Source organism: Protopterus annectens, chromosome 11.part0 (genome assembly GCF_019279795.1).
Source record: "Protopterus annectens isolate FY-2018-M chromosome 11.part0, PAN1.0, whole genome shotgun sequence".
In the NCBI taxonomy this organism is placed as follows: domain Eukaryota; kingdom Metazoa; phylum Chordata; order Ceratodontiformes; family Protopteridae; genus Protopterus; species Protopterus annectens.
Window position 1 is genome coordinate 83,361,366 of NC_056745.1, and position 18,097 is coordinate 83,379,462.

At 40.8% G+C, this 18,097-nt stretch overlaps 1 protein-coding gene across 1 annotated transcript in view; it reads left to right on the forward strand.

Moving 5' to 3' along the window:
• Positions 1–18,097, forward strand: part of PKP2 (plakophilin 2) — a 1,518,559-nt gene that overhangs the window by 336,629 nt on the left and 1,163,833 nt on the right. The window contains exon 3 of the mRNA XM_044087464.1: positions 4,122–4,816. Within this exon, the coding sequence (XP_043943399.1) occupies positions 4,122–4,816 (695 nt within the window). The remainder of the gene's footprint in view (positions 1–4,121; positions 4,817–18,097) is intronic.

Below are 18,097 nucleotides of genomic sequence, written 5' to 3' on the forward strand. Positions count from 1 at the left end.
TGGGCGTACCTTCGTTGAAGGTTGTGCGTCAGGGCTGGCAACTTGGTATGTAAAAACCAACTGCCAATCATTAGCGGACCGGAGTTCCTCTGTGGCGACCCCTAACTGGGAAAAAGCCGAAAGAAACAACATATGCCCTATTTGCTACATCCCAGCTTTCTGGTAATTACATATGCCTATTTTATGTGCATTGTATGATATTTTCATTCTAAGTAATCCTTAACTTTATACTAAGTACACCATTGGCTTTTTACAACAAGATAAGATTGTTTTTGAGTTCAGCTTCTATGTGGCTACATTCTTCAGCTTCCAGATCCTGACGTTTCTTTCGGGACAGCCGTGGTGCATATTCACATATCTTGGAAGCACAGGTAAAAGAGCCTGTCTGTGCAGCTCTTACCTATCGGAGATCTCGCTGTGTCTGTATTTTCCTGTTGCAGCACAGGTTGTGACAGTTCCGGTTGCTTTTCATGCTTGAACTGTTGCATATCTGATGTGTACAGGTGTTGTGATGCCACCTGTATAGCTTTTCATCTTCACCATGAGTAAGCCAGGATCTTGGTTCGATAACCATTTGAAATGTCAGGACCCAATAGAGTGAGTCCTGAAATACAGAGACTGAATGGCTGAAAGATCAGAGTTGTATATACCAAGTCCGATGTGCCATTTTTCAGAATATTCCCTTTTCTCTGAGGTATGGTGATCCTGGAGTTGGTATATACAAGTTTGAGGGTGTAGGGCGGCTTGCCCTTCTGCAAAAAGAAATTTTAAGAAGAGCAATCCTTGAGATTCACTTTTCTCTTGTGTTTTTGGTCTTTATTTTGGCATGCACTTCAATAGGGAGCTTCTTGGTTCATCTGTTTTGTGTGCTGTTTCAGCTTCACGGTGCAAAGTTTCTGATGGCTTTTTGCATTCTTACTTTATCTTCTTCCATCAAATAGCTAGTTTTCTGCAGTTTCTAGCGTAGTTGTATTTTTGTGTCTTTTGATTTCTTATTAGCATTTCCTTTACTTTATACTAATTTTGAGATGTCGTTAACATAAACAAAGCAGATAATTGCTTTGCAGAACTTCTTTCTGTTAATAGTTGAGTTGGTGAGAGACAGAGTCCATGCAGAGCAGTGTTCCTGTATTCTGAAATTGTGTGATGACCTCTGCATAGCTTGCACCCCTGCCGTTTGTTACAGGATTTTTCTGCCAGTGGTCAAGAATATTACATTCTCTGATGTAACATAACACAGATTTGCTCAGTTATTTATGAAGAGTTTATTGCAAATTTTCTTTTTAAAATTATATTATCTTATTGGAAGGTTCCAGTCAGTTTGTAGGTACAGTCTTCTCATAAGACAGTAAGATGTCATATTTTATTACTTCAAGTAATGTCAAAAATTATGTATTCTGACATGAGTCAAGCCTAGACTCGATACCTTTAAATTGAAAGCTCATAATAGTGATTTTCAGCATTACTTATAGTTTATTTGCCAGGAGAAGTGAAATATGAAGATGAAACTTTCACTAACAGAGGTTCTAAAGAAACAATGTCTAATGGCCATGCACTGTCATATCTTTGGTAGTTTAGGATTCTGTATTAGCTGGGGTGAATTTGTTGCTGTCTGCTGTGATTTTCGGTTTTAACTGCATCTTTGTATTCGAGCTTAGACCTAAGCACTTAACAAAGGCATGAATGAAATTCAGTAGCATAGCAAACAGTAATGAGTGAAAGCACATTGTATTGCGCCCGTTAAGATGTTATTCCATGCAAATGCAGACCGAGTAGACATTAATGTTGTTGTCTTTCCGCTTTTCCCGGTTAGGGGTCGCCACAGCGGAACTCCGGTCCGCTAACGATTGGCAGTAGATTTTCACGAACGCCGAGGTGCCAGCTCGACGTTCAACCTTCAATGAAGGCATGCCCATTTACGCATGTCTTTTTTTGAACGCCCACCCAACCACGGGGAGGACATGCAGACTCCACATAGAAGGTACTCCCCGCACTCCAGCCGAGAATCAAACGGGAGAACCTCTTGCTGTGAGGCAACAACGCTACCGCTGCACCACCGTGGATAATAACTAAACATGCATTGAATAATAAGTCAATATTAATTTAAACTATATAGCAATCAAATTAATACAAGCCTAGGTCAGACACCAGATGCAACTATGCAGATGTAATCTAGAACTGGGCCCACAAAAGATCTTAAAAGCAAACCCACTAGTCGAGTTTAACTGCAGACACAAAATCTGTAGTCCTTGTCCTACACAGAGGCTGCGGGCAGCGGTTCACTTTTCTTTAACAAAATATGAAAGCCTAAGACAGTACCAAGCAATGAATATGATCATGGTTTCTGGTCATAAATGATCAGAGTCAGGACCATAGAAGAGACTAAAACCACTTAACTGAAGTGATGAAATCTAGTGGTTCCCAAAATGAGATTGGTCAAATAGTTACAGAAGCAGCAAGACAGTAAGTGTCCAGCACTGAAGTTCACCAAAGCAGGGTCCACACACCGTCAGAAGGTCAGCAACTAAGTAAGCAAATCCTGGCACTGAAATCCACCAAAGCAGAGGGTAAATATTACCAAATTCCCAGCACTAAGGGTCATCTTGGCAGAGGCCAGGCTGCACCACTGAAAGAACAGCAGTCGAGAGCTGGAATTCACTGATGTAGGAACCACACACTGTTTTATTTTGTTTTACATTTGTTATCTGGGTGAGTGAACAGGTCCAAAGGCTCTTTTCACCCACAAACAGTGATGGATGTGGATATTCAAACACGAAATACAAATCCCAGTAATGTGGATAGGTACAGCAGCCATTATCAGACATGCTGTACAAGCATTTATGATCATATAGAATAACAGTACAACCCTTGTCAGACTAGTTTAACAACTGACAGTTAAATCAGACACACAAACAGAGAGCCTAGGACAGTAAGTGAAAAATATAATAAACAAGGTTGTGGTCAGAGAAAAGCATTCAAAGGGGCAAAATCATTAAATGAAGACTAATAGAAAATAAGGTAATGCAGGACTGCAGTACAGGGGTGCAGGAGAAGAGTTGGGAGTTATGCAGTCTGCAGAAGAAGAAAAAATAGTGGACTGTACAAAGTAAACTTAAGGGAAAGGTGAGTATGACAGGTGAAACAGAAAAATACTGAGTAAGGATGCAGGATGTATTTATATATCTCAAGAATGCCTAAAAGCTTAGGTAACACAGGATCCTCTATCATAAGAAAATTATACAGGTCTAAAATCATTTTTTTCACATATTGTTGGTAAGTGGTTCTAGACCCAAAATTATGTAGTCGGGTGTAGCTTTCCCAGTGATTCTGAATTGCATAGGATTGGATGGAGGGAGGGTTATTTGCATGTGCTCTGTGTACACCAGTACTGTAGCTGCACATTAGGATACGACCAGGTACAAGGTTCTATCCCCGTGTGTAGCACTCCGTATGAATGACAAATGGCTTTGGTACACCATTTTACTGGGTATCACCCCCACTCCCATGAGTGCATTGTTTATGAATCTCACCCTTATTAATTTTTAAAAGGTGTTGCTGTGTTGTGTTATTAGGGTGTGTAATGTGAAGACACTGGGGATGAAGGAATGGTCTTTATGGTCTTTGACATCATTCACTTTGTACTCGACAATGTTTGTAAAGTTAATAAGGTTAACTGATGTTATGAATATAAACATTTTCACTCAAGTTTTTATTACATATATTAAATATATTTTAAATTTCACATTGTATTATATGCTGTATATAAAAGCATCAGGAGTTCGGAGTTGGTGTAATGGTTAAGGTGTTTACCTTGGAGTAACAAGGTACAGGTTTTTATTCCAATCTTTGAAAGGGAAATTGGCTAGGTTTAAAATGGCCTACAAAGACTCCTAGCCTTGGCTAGGTTTAAAATGGCCTACAAAGACTCCTAGCCTTGGCTAGGTTTAAAATGGCCTACAAAGACTCCTAGCCTAGTACTTTTCTGTGCACTTTTCTCTGAGCTTATAGCTCAAATGGTCCATAGCACATGAGCTGTCTTAATATTATGTTTCTGCATATACATAACTCTTATTTTAGTTTGTTTCTAAGTAAATATAACTTATTATATTTTTCTTTGTTAGCGTTTCACTTCACCTGGTTATGTGAATGGATATGGGAAACAGTACATTTCTCATGGGACAACACAATTAGGCTCCCAACAGCCGTTGCGTAGACTGGAAATCTCCTCTGAAGAGAGTCCTAAGGTGGCACAACACATGCAATCAGGAACCAGCAGTTTCATGTCAAAAAGAAGTGGTAACACTGGAATGTTTCAGAGTTCAGTTTGGCACCCACAGAATTTTCAAGCCACTGTGAGCGCCCCAAGATATGCTCGTTCTGACACAGTGAATTTCAGTAAAGTTGAAGCCTCGAAAAGAGGAGACTACGGCACATACAAGAAACAGTTTAATTACCAAACAGGAGGTGGTGGTGATGTGTTTGATAGTGCTCCCAATAGTCCACTCTCTGGTGGTTTACCAGGGATTCCTGTTACTCGCAGCATGAATAATGTATTTGAAAAAGAGAACTACGTGACCTATTCTGGTGTACGAGGAACTATGAAGAATGTGAGCAATCCACAGTATATGTCCAACATACAGATGCAGAGGTTTGGTGACCAGCAAGGCTTTGTGATGAATACAGCCAATACCAGCCAGGCTGCATCAGCGTCCAGCTTTGGAGGTGAAAGAACCCAAGTAAGGATGCCCATGGCAGCAACAGGCAACATGCAATTCCAGACTTCTAGGAAACAGATCTTCACTGAAGCCCACCAAGGGTATGTATAGCTTTCTGTTCCATGTAGTGATGCTAAACCAAACATGTATACAGTTACTTCTCTTGTTAATAATCAGGGACAGTTATCTTCACCGCAGTAGTAATTCGCATGTGATAGTTTGAGTCTGCTTCCAGTGTATTACTAAACTGACGCTGTTTAAACAGCAGAAGCGGTAAACATGTGGTTTATGACCCCGGCAAAATGTAACAGTTATGACAGAAAGTTTTCTTGGAGTATATTTTCAGTCAAGATTAGCATGCACGTCAGAGTAGAAGTTATTCTTCTGCAGTCTGTTTTGAATATTCTTATGCTAAGGAAAGGTTACCGTTAGTTTGTGAGCGTGAATTCAAACATTTGGATGCTTAGAATGATTAGTCCATTTTTGGACTTATAAGGTGACTTTTAGTAGTTCTTGTTGAATATTTAAGCATGGGCAGCTCTAGAGGGGGCAAATAGAGACATGTGCCATCCCCCTCTGAAAGTGTATGTCCCTCAAGTGTCCCAGTCCCTGAGAATATTAAAAAATGCTTGATGCTGGGAATACTAAAACAAATGCTTGATGTTTTGAGCTGAGTGTGTGCTCTCGTGCATGAGTATACCGTGCAACGGCTATTGACTCTTTAGCATGTGTTTTGAATGTCTTTTGTTTGGAGGATTAAGTGAGGTGGAGGTTTCTGTTGCCACATTTTAAGCAGTCAGGTGAGAGAAAGAAGCAAAAGTCTTTAGGAAAGTGGTGGTTACTACATTTTACAGTGTGCGTGTGTGTGCGCGCGTGTCTGTGGGTATATGGTGTGTGTGTGTGTGTGTGTGTGTGTGTGTGTGTGTGTGTGTGTGTGTGTCTGTAATTCCCCAGTTAGATAAGGGGTTTCTGTTTTAAGTTACTTGCTCAGAGTCACGCAGTCAGCAGTAGAGAGACTCAAACCTTGTGTTCTTGAGGCAGCTCAGCAGGAGTTTGGAACATTAATCCTCCTCACCAAACATCCCTTCACTTCTGCTTTTTTAAACACCTTTATTGATATTGAATTATTACTTGTGACATGGCAAATTTACATTTATATAAAAGTAATCAAGCTGTATTAACAAGTTCACGTTTACAAATGTTGTACTTCACATATTTCTATCTGTTATATAACCTAAGCAATATTTCATAAATTATTCAATTTCTGCCCCTTTTTTTAAACAAGAAACATCTTTATTAAACCATCATTTACGACATAGGCAATCATACATTTATATAAATGAAAACAACCCTCACCGACACAATCCTAGTTGGAAGAATTTTACATCACAAACCATACTGACACACACTCAGGTGCAAACATTGTACATCACTTACAATCTACCCCATCATTTTCAGTCAAACATTACATCGCTCATTTAAGTCCTGCCTTCTTTTAAAGCTCATTCCTCCCCTGTATACATTGTTCCCACAATTCCCATTTTCATATGTAGTTTGCTCATACCCTTTTCTAAAGATCTCAATTCCAGCTGTTTTATCTCTGTTACTATATTCAGTACTTTAGTATAGTTGGTTTAGATTTTAATTTCCATTTTCTAGTAATTGCTTTTTTGGCAGCCACCATAATTAGACACAGCAAGGCCTTCTTAGCTTCTGTTTTTGGTAAATCAGCCATTAGCATTTTGTAGTTCTCATTGTTCAGAAAATGCATGCCCATGCAACACCTGTTGTAGTTCTGTTAAACTTTTAATCGAATTAGAGTTATCTGGCATTCAAAGCTCTAAGTGGTTAATCCTGTAGTCAGTGGCACAGAGTTTAAATCCTCCCACCTCCATTTTCCTGCAGTATGAATGTGAACAAGTCACTTGGAGGCTACTCCTGGATCACCCTTGAGAAGGGACTTGCTCCAGTGGCTTTACCTGGTTTACAAAATAAAAATAGTATTTAAAATGGGCCCCCCCCCCGTTATGTTTGGTTTTGTCCAGAATTCTTGAACAAGGAAATTGAGAGTGATTTTGGTCTGTTAACTGTAACATTTGTAGCTTTCTGCCAATATATTGTGGATTACAGTCAGTAAATGTCAGCCATGTGAGTTTCAATCTCTGTGTCTTTTAGAAAAGTGCTTGCTAATGCAACTTTTAACTATGTAAGTGAGAAAGATTTAAAATCAGTTCCTGATTGTTTTGTCTTTAATTGTGCTTACGGAGCTGAGAGGCTGGCTTGGCATGATGTGTGTGCGGTGAGATACACTATATGGTTCTCACAGGAATGAGCTGAAATACATTTCAGGTCATTGTTTATGTATTTGTTCATTCATTTTATCACAAGCAAACCTTTGAATCTTTGCAGTCATACAAGAGGTTGTAGTTGATGGTCATATCTATGTGTTGTATTTGTGTATGTCCTGCATCCCAGAATAGTTGTGCTGTAAAAGAAGATTGAATCAATTGTAGTAAACTGAGGCTTCATGTTCTTTAGGTACAACCGCTAGTTACCTTGTTATGTTCACTGTTGACAGCGTATGTATTTGTCTGAGAGTAAACTGCAGAGCATGGAGCTAATGAACTGTTTTCTGTAGTCCAGCCTTTGATGCCTTCGGACTTCGAGTCTCAAGTCATTTTACCAGATAGTACTGGGTCCAGTAGGCTGTCCCAAGCTCTTAACAAATTTAGAACATGTTTGTCTTTTGAATTCCTGCATCCTTTCGATAACTAGTGCTTCACGTTATACTATGTGACTGCTTTATCCCTGCACATCTTTTGTAGTTTAATGGATTGGCAGATGCATTTTCAACAAATGTGAGCTTAAAATGAAAAGACATTTATTCCTGCTCATGCTGTCTCTTTTCAATGTGAGAGTATTTCGTTTTGTTTATAAAATGGTTTATAAAATAGTGTGCACAATGACAGGTTTGAACAGTGTTCTGTGTTAACTCAGCCAACTAATGGAATATTGGTCTGGCTGGAAGGGGGATCCATTATTGTACCTGGGATACCATTTGTCCATGATCTAGATCTGCTATTATTGTTCAGAAACTACATGTGAAGATTTAGCCTGGGATGTGTGTGCCCTTTCATTTTGTGTTTCTGTCTTTTAAAACAGGTAAAGGGGCAACCCAGTAGCAGTAGCTGATTAAGTGACTTAATCAAAGTCACACAGGCAAATGGCGGTACAAAGAATCAATCCTGTACCCACCCGAGTAAAGGAAACAATCCTGTACCCACCCGAGTAAAGGAAACAATCCTGTACCCACCCGAGTAAAGGAAACAATCCTGTACCCACCCGAGTAAAGGAAACAATCCTGTACCCACCCGAGTAAAGGAAACAATCCTGTACCCACCCGAGTAAAGGAAACAGTCCTGTACCCACCCGAGTAAAGGAAACAATCCTGTACCCACCCGAGTAAAGGAAACAATCCTGTACCCACCCGAGTAAAGGAAACAATCCTGTACCCACCCGAGTAAAACAATCCTGTACCCACCGAGGAAACAATCCTGTACCCACCGAGTAAAGGAAACAATCCTGTACCCACCCGAGTAAAGGAAACAATCCTGTACCCACCCGAGTAAAGGAAACAGTCCTGTACCCACCCGAGTAAAGGAAACAGTCCTGTACCCACCCGAGTAAAGGAAACAGTCCTGTACCCACCCGAGTAAAGGAAACAGTCCTGTACCCACCCGAGTAAAGGAAACAATCCTGTACCCACCCGAGTAAAGGAAACAATCCTGTACCCACCCGAGTAAAGGAAACAATCCTGTACCCACCCGAAAGTAAAGGAAACAATCCTGTACCCACCGAGTAAAGGAAACAATCCTGTACCCACCCGAGTAAAGGAAACAATCCTGTACCCACCCGAGTAAAGGAAACAATCCTGTACCCACCCGAGTAAAGGAAACAATCCTGTACCCACCCGAGTAAAGGAAACAGTCCTGTACCCACCCGAGTAAAGGAAACAATCCTGTACCCACCCGAGTAAAGGAAACAGTCCTGTACCCACCCGAGTAAAGGAAACAATCCTGTACCCACCCGAGTAAAGGAAACAATCCTGTACCCACCCGAGTAAAGGAAACAATCCTGTACCCACCCGAGTAAAGGAAACAATCCTGTACCCACCCAAGTAAAGGAAACAGCTCAATAAGAGTTTAAAGCCTTACTCCTCAGTGCGAATGACCAGATCTTTACTTTTGTGTTTATTTTCTGATAAATTATTGAAGATTAAAAATCACCAGCATTTATCATCCGATTATAATATCGATTATTAGATTTTCAACGTTTTTGTTCAAGTGTTCAGGAAATGCATGATGATACAAAAACTGCAATGTTAACATATGAGTGAATTTGAGTAATTTGCCACATCTGTCTTCAATTATGTAAAAACACCACTGATTTTTTTTTGCCTCGTATTTAAGCCTGGTCTCGCATTACCTTCTTTTTTTTGGTAAATCACCGAAGAGTACTGTCAGTAAATAATGTCAGTCATTGCACTTTTATAGTTTGTATTGTTCAACGAATTTACTTCCGTGCAACACTTATTGTTCTGTTAACATTTTAAGTAATTTAGAGTTCTGTGCTTATGTTAATGAGTTGTTTCTTGTAGGTCAAAGGATTAGGGAGTTTGAATCCTTTCACCTCCATTTGCATGCTTTGAGACTTTGAGCAAATCGTCTAACTAGACAGTGTTCCTGTGTCGCTCCTTACCAGGGGCACTTTGATTTATTTAGTGTTTGCATGTTTGCTAATTTACTTTCATTTTTGTATTAGAATAGGTTCTGTATTTTTAAATAGGTTGAGGCAGTGCTTAGGCTCATTGGTGCATTTAAAATGTGATGTCATTGATTAACAAGTCTTAATTATTGTATATATATATATATATATATATATATATATATATATATATATATATATATGTTAATTGTGATGTTCCAACCGACTCTGAGGATGCCTTTTTAGGTGAAAGCGCTTAGTCGGTGGATGTATTGGTGATTAAATTTTCCTGGTTTTTTATTGTTGGTCCTGGTGTTCTGTTTTCTGTTGTTGCCCTTCGCTATTTTTTGCACTTTGCCCATTGGGTTTACCTGATTAACAAATGCATCAAATAGTGTTTAACATTTGTCCCTTATTGTCACCCATTATTTTTGGCTTTGTCCAAAATCCTTGAGCAAAAAAATTGAAAGTTATTTTGGTCTGTTACTTTTAAAATGCGTGTCTTCTGGCAAATTGTTTCAGATTGTGGTCACTAGGCAGTGACAAGCATGGGAGTTTCTGATTTTGCTTGTATCCTTCAAAAATGTTTGATAATGTAAAGCTTTTTGTTCAGTCAATGTTGTAAGTCTACAAGGGAAATATTTAAAAGTAGTTAATGATTTTATTCCTTGTTTATGATTCTTAGCAAAGAAGTTGAAAGGGAAGATGGGGAGGCATACCTCTCAACCTGGAAACATCAAAAATCTGGACAAGGCCCATGAAAAATAGGTACAAATCTGTATGCTGATTAACATCTAATTTGCATACACAATTATGTAACCCCACCCACTCCAATGGAATTGTGGGATACCAACTTTCGAATGCAAACTGAAGAACAGACAACCAAAACATGGCACCAGAGTCCCCCTGTAGCTATTCCAATGTCCCGTTATTTCGCCCCATTTACCATAACCACTAATGTATGCATACTGCTTTACTTCTACAATGATTTGGAATTTATTTTTACATTTTACAGCACAACAATGCAGAAACACTAAAAGACATCATCTGGTAAACAAAGCAATACTGTCTCACGATGAAAATAGGCTTGACATTAAAACTTCTTTGCCCTTGAAACTCACATTCATTGAAACATCATTGAAACCCACACTACATCCAAAGAAAATGCATCTGGCCAGTGGTGGATAAAGATTACCTTTGGGCTGTTTTCAAATCATTGGCCCCTTGCACACAAAACAAGAAACATACATGTGTTCTTTTCTTTATACACCTTCCTGACTTTATTAAATTATATTCCTTGTATAATACAACACACATGTTAAGAGCGCATTTTAAATTTGTTGTTTGAACATTTTACCTGTAATCTGTACTGTAGGCAATGAAACAAAACACATGAACCAATAAAGACAAAACTGCCCAATTCAGAACATTTCCATCATAAAAGTCTGCTTCCACACCCACACTATAAATAGAATGACAGTAGTTTAAGCCATAGACATCTTGCACAGCGTCTCGCACTTATTTTCAATTTCATTTTTTTTTGGGGGGGGGGGGACAAAAGGTCAGAAAATAGGGACATATTTTAAACATTGCTTGTATAATTTTGTAAAGTTGCTAGAATAAAATGTTGTGCTACCATCATGCATTTCACTGGCAGGTTTTGAACCCAGGACTCTATGCACTACAGTCAGAACAACATACCACTATGCCATATCAGCAGCTGCTTGAAAAATAGGAAGACTGAAACTTAATAGCCATCATTTAGTGAATTAATTTCTCACTTCTCAACATAGCTCTTAACCTCAACACAAAAAACATGGACAAACAACAAAGCCAATAATGGGGGAATACAAATTCAGTTCTCACTTCTCACTCACCATATCTCTGAACTGTTAGCACAAAAACAATAATGGGGGAATACAAATTGTGTTCTCACTTCTTATCATAGCTCTAAACTCTTCGCACAAAAAAAATGTTCTTACTTGTCATAGCTCTCTCAACTCTTAGTACAAAAAAAAAATCTGGACAAATCTCAGAGCATAACTTTCAACTGTTAGAAGAAAAAAATGTTCTCACTTCTCAGCATAGCTCTCAACTCACTCAGAAATGGTGGTGGCTAGGGATAGTAGGCTCTTTTTAGAGCCTGAATACCTCTAGTCACCAAGAATATGGGCATAACAAAAGATACATTACATCTAGCAAATTGTTACTCAGAAGCTATTTTGCACATTGCTAGCTAACAACCAGTTTTTCCACTGAGTAAGTAGTCTATGAAATGAAGGTAACTGATTGCAAAATATTGATTCCACTTAATATGTCTGGTGTTATATTGTACTGAAAGTGTCTACGATTTACATTTGTTTGCATCCTTCAAACAGATATTATGTCTGCTTTTACTGACATTGCTATTTCTAAGATTTTTTTATGTTATTGTAGACTACAGAATCCTTCCTTTTCTGTACTGATTTGCTTACATCACTTTAATATCATTAATTAATTCATTAATTAGTATCTGCCATGTAGTGATACACTGAATGGAAATACTGATCTGTGCCACCACCCAGCGATGCAGCACTGCAACATAACGTAGTTTATTAAAAAAAAAAACTTTTCATACTCTGACTCACTCATGTATCAAAGCATTAAAAATAGATGCCTGCTGGTTATGAATAATAAGGAATAATAGCTGAGGTGCTGTATATAGTTAAGAAATCAGGACTTTTGGTGGTTACCAGTCTATTGCAGCCTTGAGGTACAAGCAGCAAAGAAAGAAGTCCAATTTGCTGTCCCTTTTCGTTCTTTGTAATGATCTAGATTATCACTACATACAATTAAGTTTGAAGTCCATCATTCATGAAAAAAGACAACATTCTTTACAAATGGACACACACACACACACACACACCCCCTGAATAACGAGTGGTTCCTCCTTACCCTGAGTAGTTCACATTCCTCTGTCGTTGCTTCCTGCCATTAATCCCTGCTCTGCCCTGAGAAGTTCCCGGCTTGCAAACTCTGCCGTTTCAGCTTTCCTGGTCTGCAGCCCTGCACACAAGTTTATCTGCTGTTCTGTTCGCCGTTTCAGATGCCTGGCCTGCACACAAATTCCTCTGCTGTTCCATTCGAGCTTCGTGGCCGCACATAAGTTCCTCGGCTGTTCTCCATTCCAGCCAGCTTGCGATTCAATTCAGCCAGCCGGAAATGAAGATGTGAGCTCCTTGAACTCAATTCCGACTGGCTGGTAGCCTGACGGAGCTGACATCATTGCATACATGATGATGTCAGCTCCGACAGCGCGAAAATTTTAAAAAAGGAAAAAAAAAATCGGAAATGAAGGGGTGCCACTCGGGAATCGTGGCACCCCTTCATTTGGACCCCAAAACTCGGTAAAACCGAGTAATTCGGGATGGTTGGGAGGTCTGTGGGGAGATACACTGTATGGTGCTGACATCAGAGATCTGAGATACATTTCTGGGCCATTACTTATGAACATATTCATACACTTAATCTCAAGCAAATATCTTGTGTATTGTCGTACAATTGCCTGTATTTGATTTTGTGAGTGTGAGTGTGTGTGTGAAAGATCAAAGTATTAGAAATGTGGCAGGTACAATTTATTTTATTTATTTATTTTACATTTGTTAACCGGGAAAGTCCGACTGGATACATGTCCATTTTCAGCGGAAGCCTGGGGAGAAAAGCTGCACATGTACAAAAAGATGACGGTCAATATTCATGGTTACATTAAAATATGTAACTTCTTAAAGTTTCAATAGGAGGTTTTATATATATATATATATATATATATATATATATATATCTACATTGTTACATTGAAGTTTAAGATCATTGTAGGTTTATAGTATTACATATGTACAGCAATAGTAGAATTACATATTTACAGCAATAATAGTAAAGCATTTGAGTGTATAGAATGGCATGATACAATGATAGATGACATGAGTGATTACCCAGAGAAAACAAGGTGGTTAGTGAGACAAAGGTGTTTAGTTAAGAGGAGAGTTCCTGGAAATTGGATGTAGAAGGGTTGAATACATATTTATATAAAAGCTAGGATGATAGGATACACAAGAGGAGGTACAGACAAGGGATTTAAGTTAGTGTAGGGGGTTAGAAACACAGCATTCTAAAGTTGTGTATAGGAAGTTAGGTAGGAATTAGTGACTGTTCTGAAGGTTATAGAGAAGTAGTTATAATTGGGGTGGGTTTAGTAGAAGGTTTATTCCAAATTGCATCATTTGCCTTCAAGAATTGCATATAAGTCGAGTTAGCCTGGCTCTAGACATGGACATAGCCAATGCTTGTTTAGGTGCCTCTTTAGAGATGTTTTGAATTGGGTAAGGAGGCTATAGTGGTAAGATCTGGGGGGAGTGTGTTCCATTTCTTACCAGCTGAGTTGGAGAGAAGTGATTCTCCAGCTGAGTTGTTGGCTTTGGCAGATTGAACTTGCATCTTGTTAGATGAACGGACAGATGGTAGGTTGCAGTAGGGGGTGATAATATTTGCCAGAATGGGTGTACTGTTAGGTTGGTAGAGGATTTTATGAATAACTATGAGTTGGTTGTACTGGAGTTGATTGGGTAGCTCTAGCCAGTCCAATGTTTGAAGATTTTAACAGTGATGGGTTCTATATGCTGTGGCTGTGGCGAATTTAGCTATATTGTTGTAGCAGCTAGCTATTTTGTTTAGGTTAGCTTTCCATAGGTTTAGGAAAATGGGAGAGGCATAGAGAAGGGTTGAGAGAAGGTGTGTTCTAGCTATGGCTGATGTCCTTCAAGGATGCATCTGCAGTCCTAACATATGGGTTGTCCTGCCTCAGGCAGCCCTTCGGTCGGCCGGATTCCAAAGTCTGGGTCTGGCCTCGGCTGATGTCGCACTTCACCCGACGTCATAGCTGCTGTTAATTGGGTATAAAGGCATCAGCCGATGCCATTTTCCTCAGTCTTTCTTGCCGCGCGGTGCCCGAAGCAGAAGCTGTTCGCAAGTGCAGGTCGGTCAGAACCAGAGATTACTACTACCGAAGACTTCTAAAAAGCTAAGTACCCCGTTGGGGACTCTTTCTTGCCTCAGCCGATGTCAGAAAAAGTAAATAACTGTTTAACTTGTGGGAAACAAATACCTCATAAGGATTTCCACTCTTACTGCCTTCCTTGCTTAGGCCCAGACCACGACGTAGCAGCTTGTCTAGCCTGTGATTCCTTCAACCGACGGACACTTAGACGCCGGTCGGAGTTTGCAGAGGAGTTTTTCGGCCCCGTTTTTTGCTTACAACATGCCGTCGGAGACTCCGACTTCACAATTAGCTAAAAACCGTAAGGAAAAGGACCGACACTCGCGGTCCGCGTTTTCGGCCGAAACCACGGTTAAGCCAACCGCGAGTGTCTCGGTTTCGGCTGAAACCGAGTCCTCTGTTCTTCCTTCGGCCGAAAGCATGCCTCCTACAACCGAGGCCTCACCCAGCATGGCTGACTCTGCTACTGAAATTCCACCTGCTGTTGCAGGTTCTCAGGATTTATCAGATACTATCCCTTTAGACATATCGACTCCTGCACGTGGAGCTGCTAGGCCCCCTGCATCTATGTCTATCAAGGCTTTTTCTAGGGCTAAAGCAGCTAAATCTTCTAAGGCCTTGACTGCTAAAACCCCCCTCACACAGGCCTACCTCTAGTTCCCAAATGCTCAGCCTGGCAGAGGATCTCATTTCTTTGATCAGGGGATCCTAACCTCACCCTGACAGGGCCTCTCATCCCCCTCCAGAGAAGAGGCCTAGAGCAGAGCCCCCTGAGCCAGTTTCAACAGATTATTCCTCGGAAGATTCAGAAAACTCAAATCCTCCAGAAGGCCCTTATTCTCCATATGAGGACTCTGACGCAGAAGACTCCATTCCTTCTGCCTCTCCTCCTGAGGAATTTTCTTTTGGGGAAACCTTGCATGCTATGAGAGCATTTTCAATGGCAGGGCCAGGATTTTTCAGATTCAAGGAAAAGGCTAAGGACCTTTTTACATTTACCACAGCATAGGCCTTTAGCCATTCCTCCAGTACTAACAGTTGTGGATGATGCATTTAATGATGCTTGTACTGCCCCTGACTCTCTTCCCCCGGCCCCTGCTAAGCCCGACAGATACTACAGGGTCCCGGACACTCACTATCACTTGTATAAGGCTCCTATTGCAGATCCTGAAACTATTTCACAGGGCCCCAAAGCTGTAGCAGCTGCCTCTGCCAAAACCCCCTCCCCTCTGAAAGAGAATCTAGAGCATTAGAGAGATGGGGTAAAAAAGTTTATACTTCTGCTACTCTTTTGGCTAGGGCCTTAAACTGTCAATTCCACATGATTCAGTATCAGGAATTTTTGTTAGATCAGCTAAACAAAAAACTGTCCTCTCCTGAACCTATAGACCGTAAGTCCCTTCAGGATTTGGTACATAACACTCAGCAGGTCAGTAATCATTCCTTAAAATGCGGCTATGATGCACTGGAGGCTTCCTTTAGATCAGCTATGACTGGTACAGTGATCAGAAGGCATGCATGGTTAAAAGAGCAATCCTCACCAGACCATGTAAAGTCAAAGCTCCTAGATGTTCCCATGGAGAAACACAGTTTGTTTGGCTCCCCAGCACAGCAAGTGTTAAAGAAGGTGTAAGAAAAAGCAAAATCTGTCCAAACAGTCAAGGATTTCTTACAGGTCCAGCCTCCGAGGTTTAGCAGAAATTGGCCTTCGAAGAATTGGTCCTTTCCAGACACCTCCAGAGCACAGAGAGGCAGAAATAGGCGCCCAAGAGGCAGAGGTCAATCCAGAGGTGCCTACAGGGGGACGTCAGTGGCAGCCTAACAACCAGAGAAGTACTGCCACAGATCCAGCTACTACCACTTCCACAGGACAGTCACAGTGACTTGGCTCTGATACAGCCTACCAGGGAACAACTGGAAGCACCCTTAGGCGGAAAGCTAGCCTTATTTTCAGTAAACTGGCATTACATTACAGGAGACAAATGGATTTTACAGACAATAGACAAAGGCTACAGGTTTCACTTCCATACTCTACCAAGAAAGAGAGGAATGCCAAACCTACCACCAAACCAAAAAACAAACGCTCTAGGACAAATCAACCACTTACTAAGGATGAGAGCTATAGAAAGGTACCTTCTATGGAACAAGGACAAGGATTTTACTCCAGACTTTTCCTGGTACCAAGAAAAGAAAACCAATGGAGACCTATTCTCGACCTGTCCGCTTTGAACACATATCTCATTGTTCCAAAATTCAAAATGCTGACCCTACAGCAACTTCTTCCCATGCTGGGCAAGGAGTCTTGGCTGGTGACTCTAGATCTCAAGGAGGCATACCTGCACGTCCCTATACGACCAGATTGCAGAAGATACCTCAGATTTCTTGCAGGATCAGAGCATTATCAATTCTCAGCATTGCCCTTTGGCTTATCTACTGCGCCCAGAGTATTCACGAAATGCCTGGCATCAGTAATTGCTCATTGCAGGCTTCAGGGAATTCAAATTTATCCATACCTGGACGACTGCCTGATACAAGCGGACAACAAGATCAAATTAAGAAAAGATTTGGAAAAGGTTATTCACCTACTGCAAGCCCTGGGATACACAGTCAACATAAAAAAGTAAAGGCTGGTACCATCCCAAAGGATAACATTCTTGGGTGCAGAACTGGACACATCAAATCAAATGGCATTTCTCACAGCAGAAAAGCAAAAGCAACTACCACTCTATTTCATGGCATTAACAACGCAGAACCAGCTTACAGCAAGGAAAGTCCTGCAAGCCCTGGGTTACATGGCATCCTGCATAATATTGATTCCACATGCCAGACTACATATGAGGAAGTTGCAATGGTACCCAAGGAATTTATGGTCTCAGCACAAGCACAGCCTAGAAACCCAAATTCCAATAATTCCATGCCTGAAGCAAGAATTCCTGTGGTGGGCTCAGGCCTGTCAGTTGAACAGAGGTCTGCCTTTCCACAGCCCTCACCCAAGCCAGACTATCACCACGGACGCCTCAGACCTCTGTTGGGGGGCACACATGGTGGACAAGTGTATACAAGGCCTATGGACACAAGACCAGCTGAACCTACACATAAATCAAAAAGAGATGCTGGCAGTGAAACAGGCAATTCAGACATTCAGACCGTTTCTTCAACAGGGTCATTTGCTGATAAGGACGGACAACACCACAGTCATGTGGTATATCAACAAACAGGGAGGCACACATTCATATCCTCTATGCCGGATGGCAATGGACCTGTGGAATGTGGCCCTGAACCTAAACATTCAGCTCCAAGCCATATTTGTGCCAGGAAAAGAAAATATACTAGCAGACACCTTAAGCAGAACTACCACGAATGCCCACGAATGGATGCTGCATCCAGACATCTTCAGATCCATTACAAAGAAATGGGGGCTACCAGAAATAGACCTGTTCGCATCCCCACACAACCACCAATTGAGGAAATTCTGCACAAGGACATACCACCCACTTGCTTGGAAGGTGGACTCCCTATCCTTCAGTTGGGAAAACCTGACAGCATATGCATTCCCACCTCTTCCTTTGATGCACAAAGTGCTACT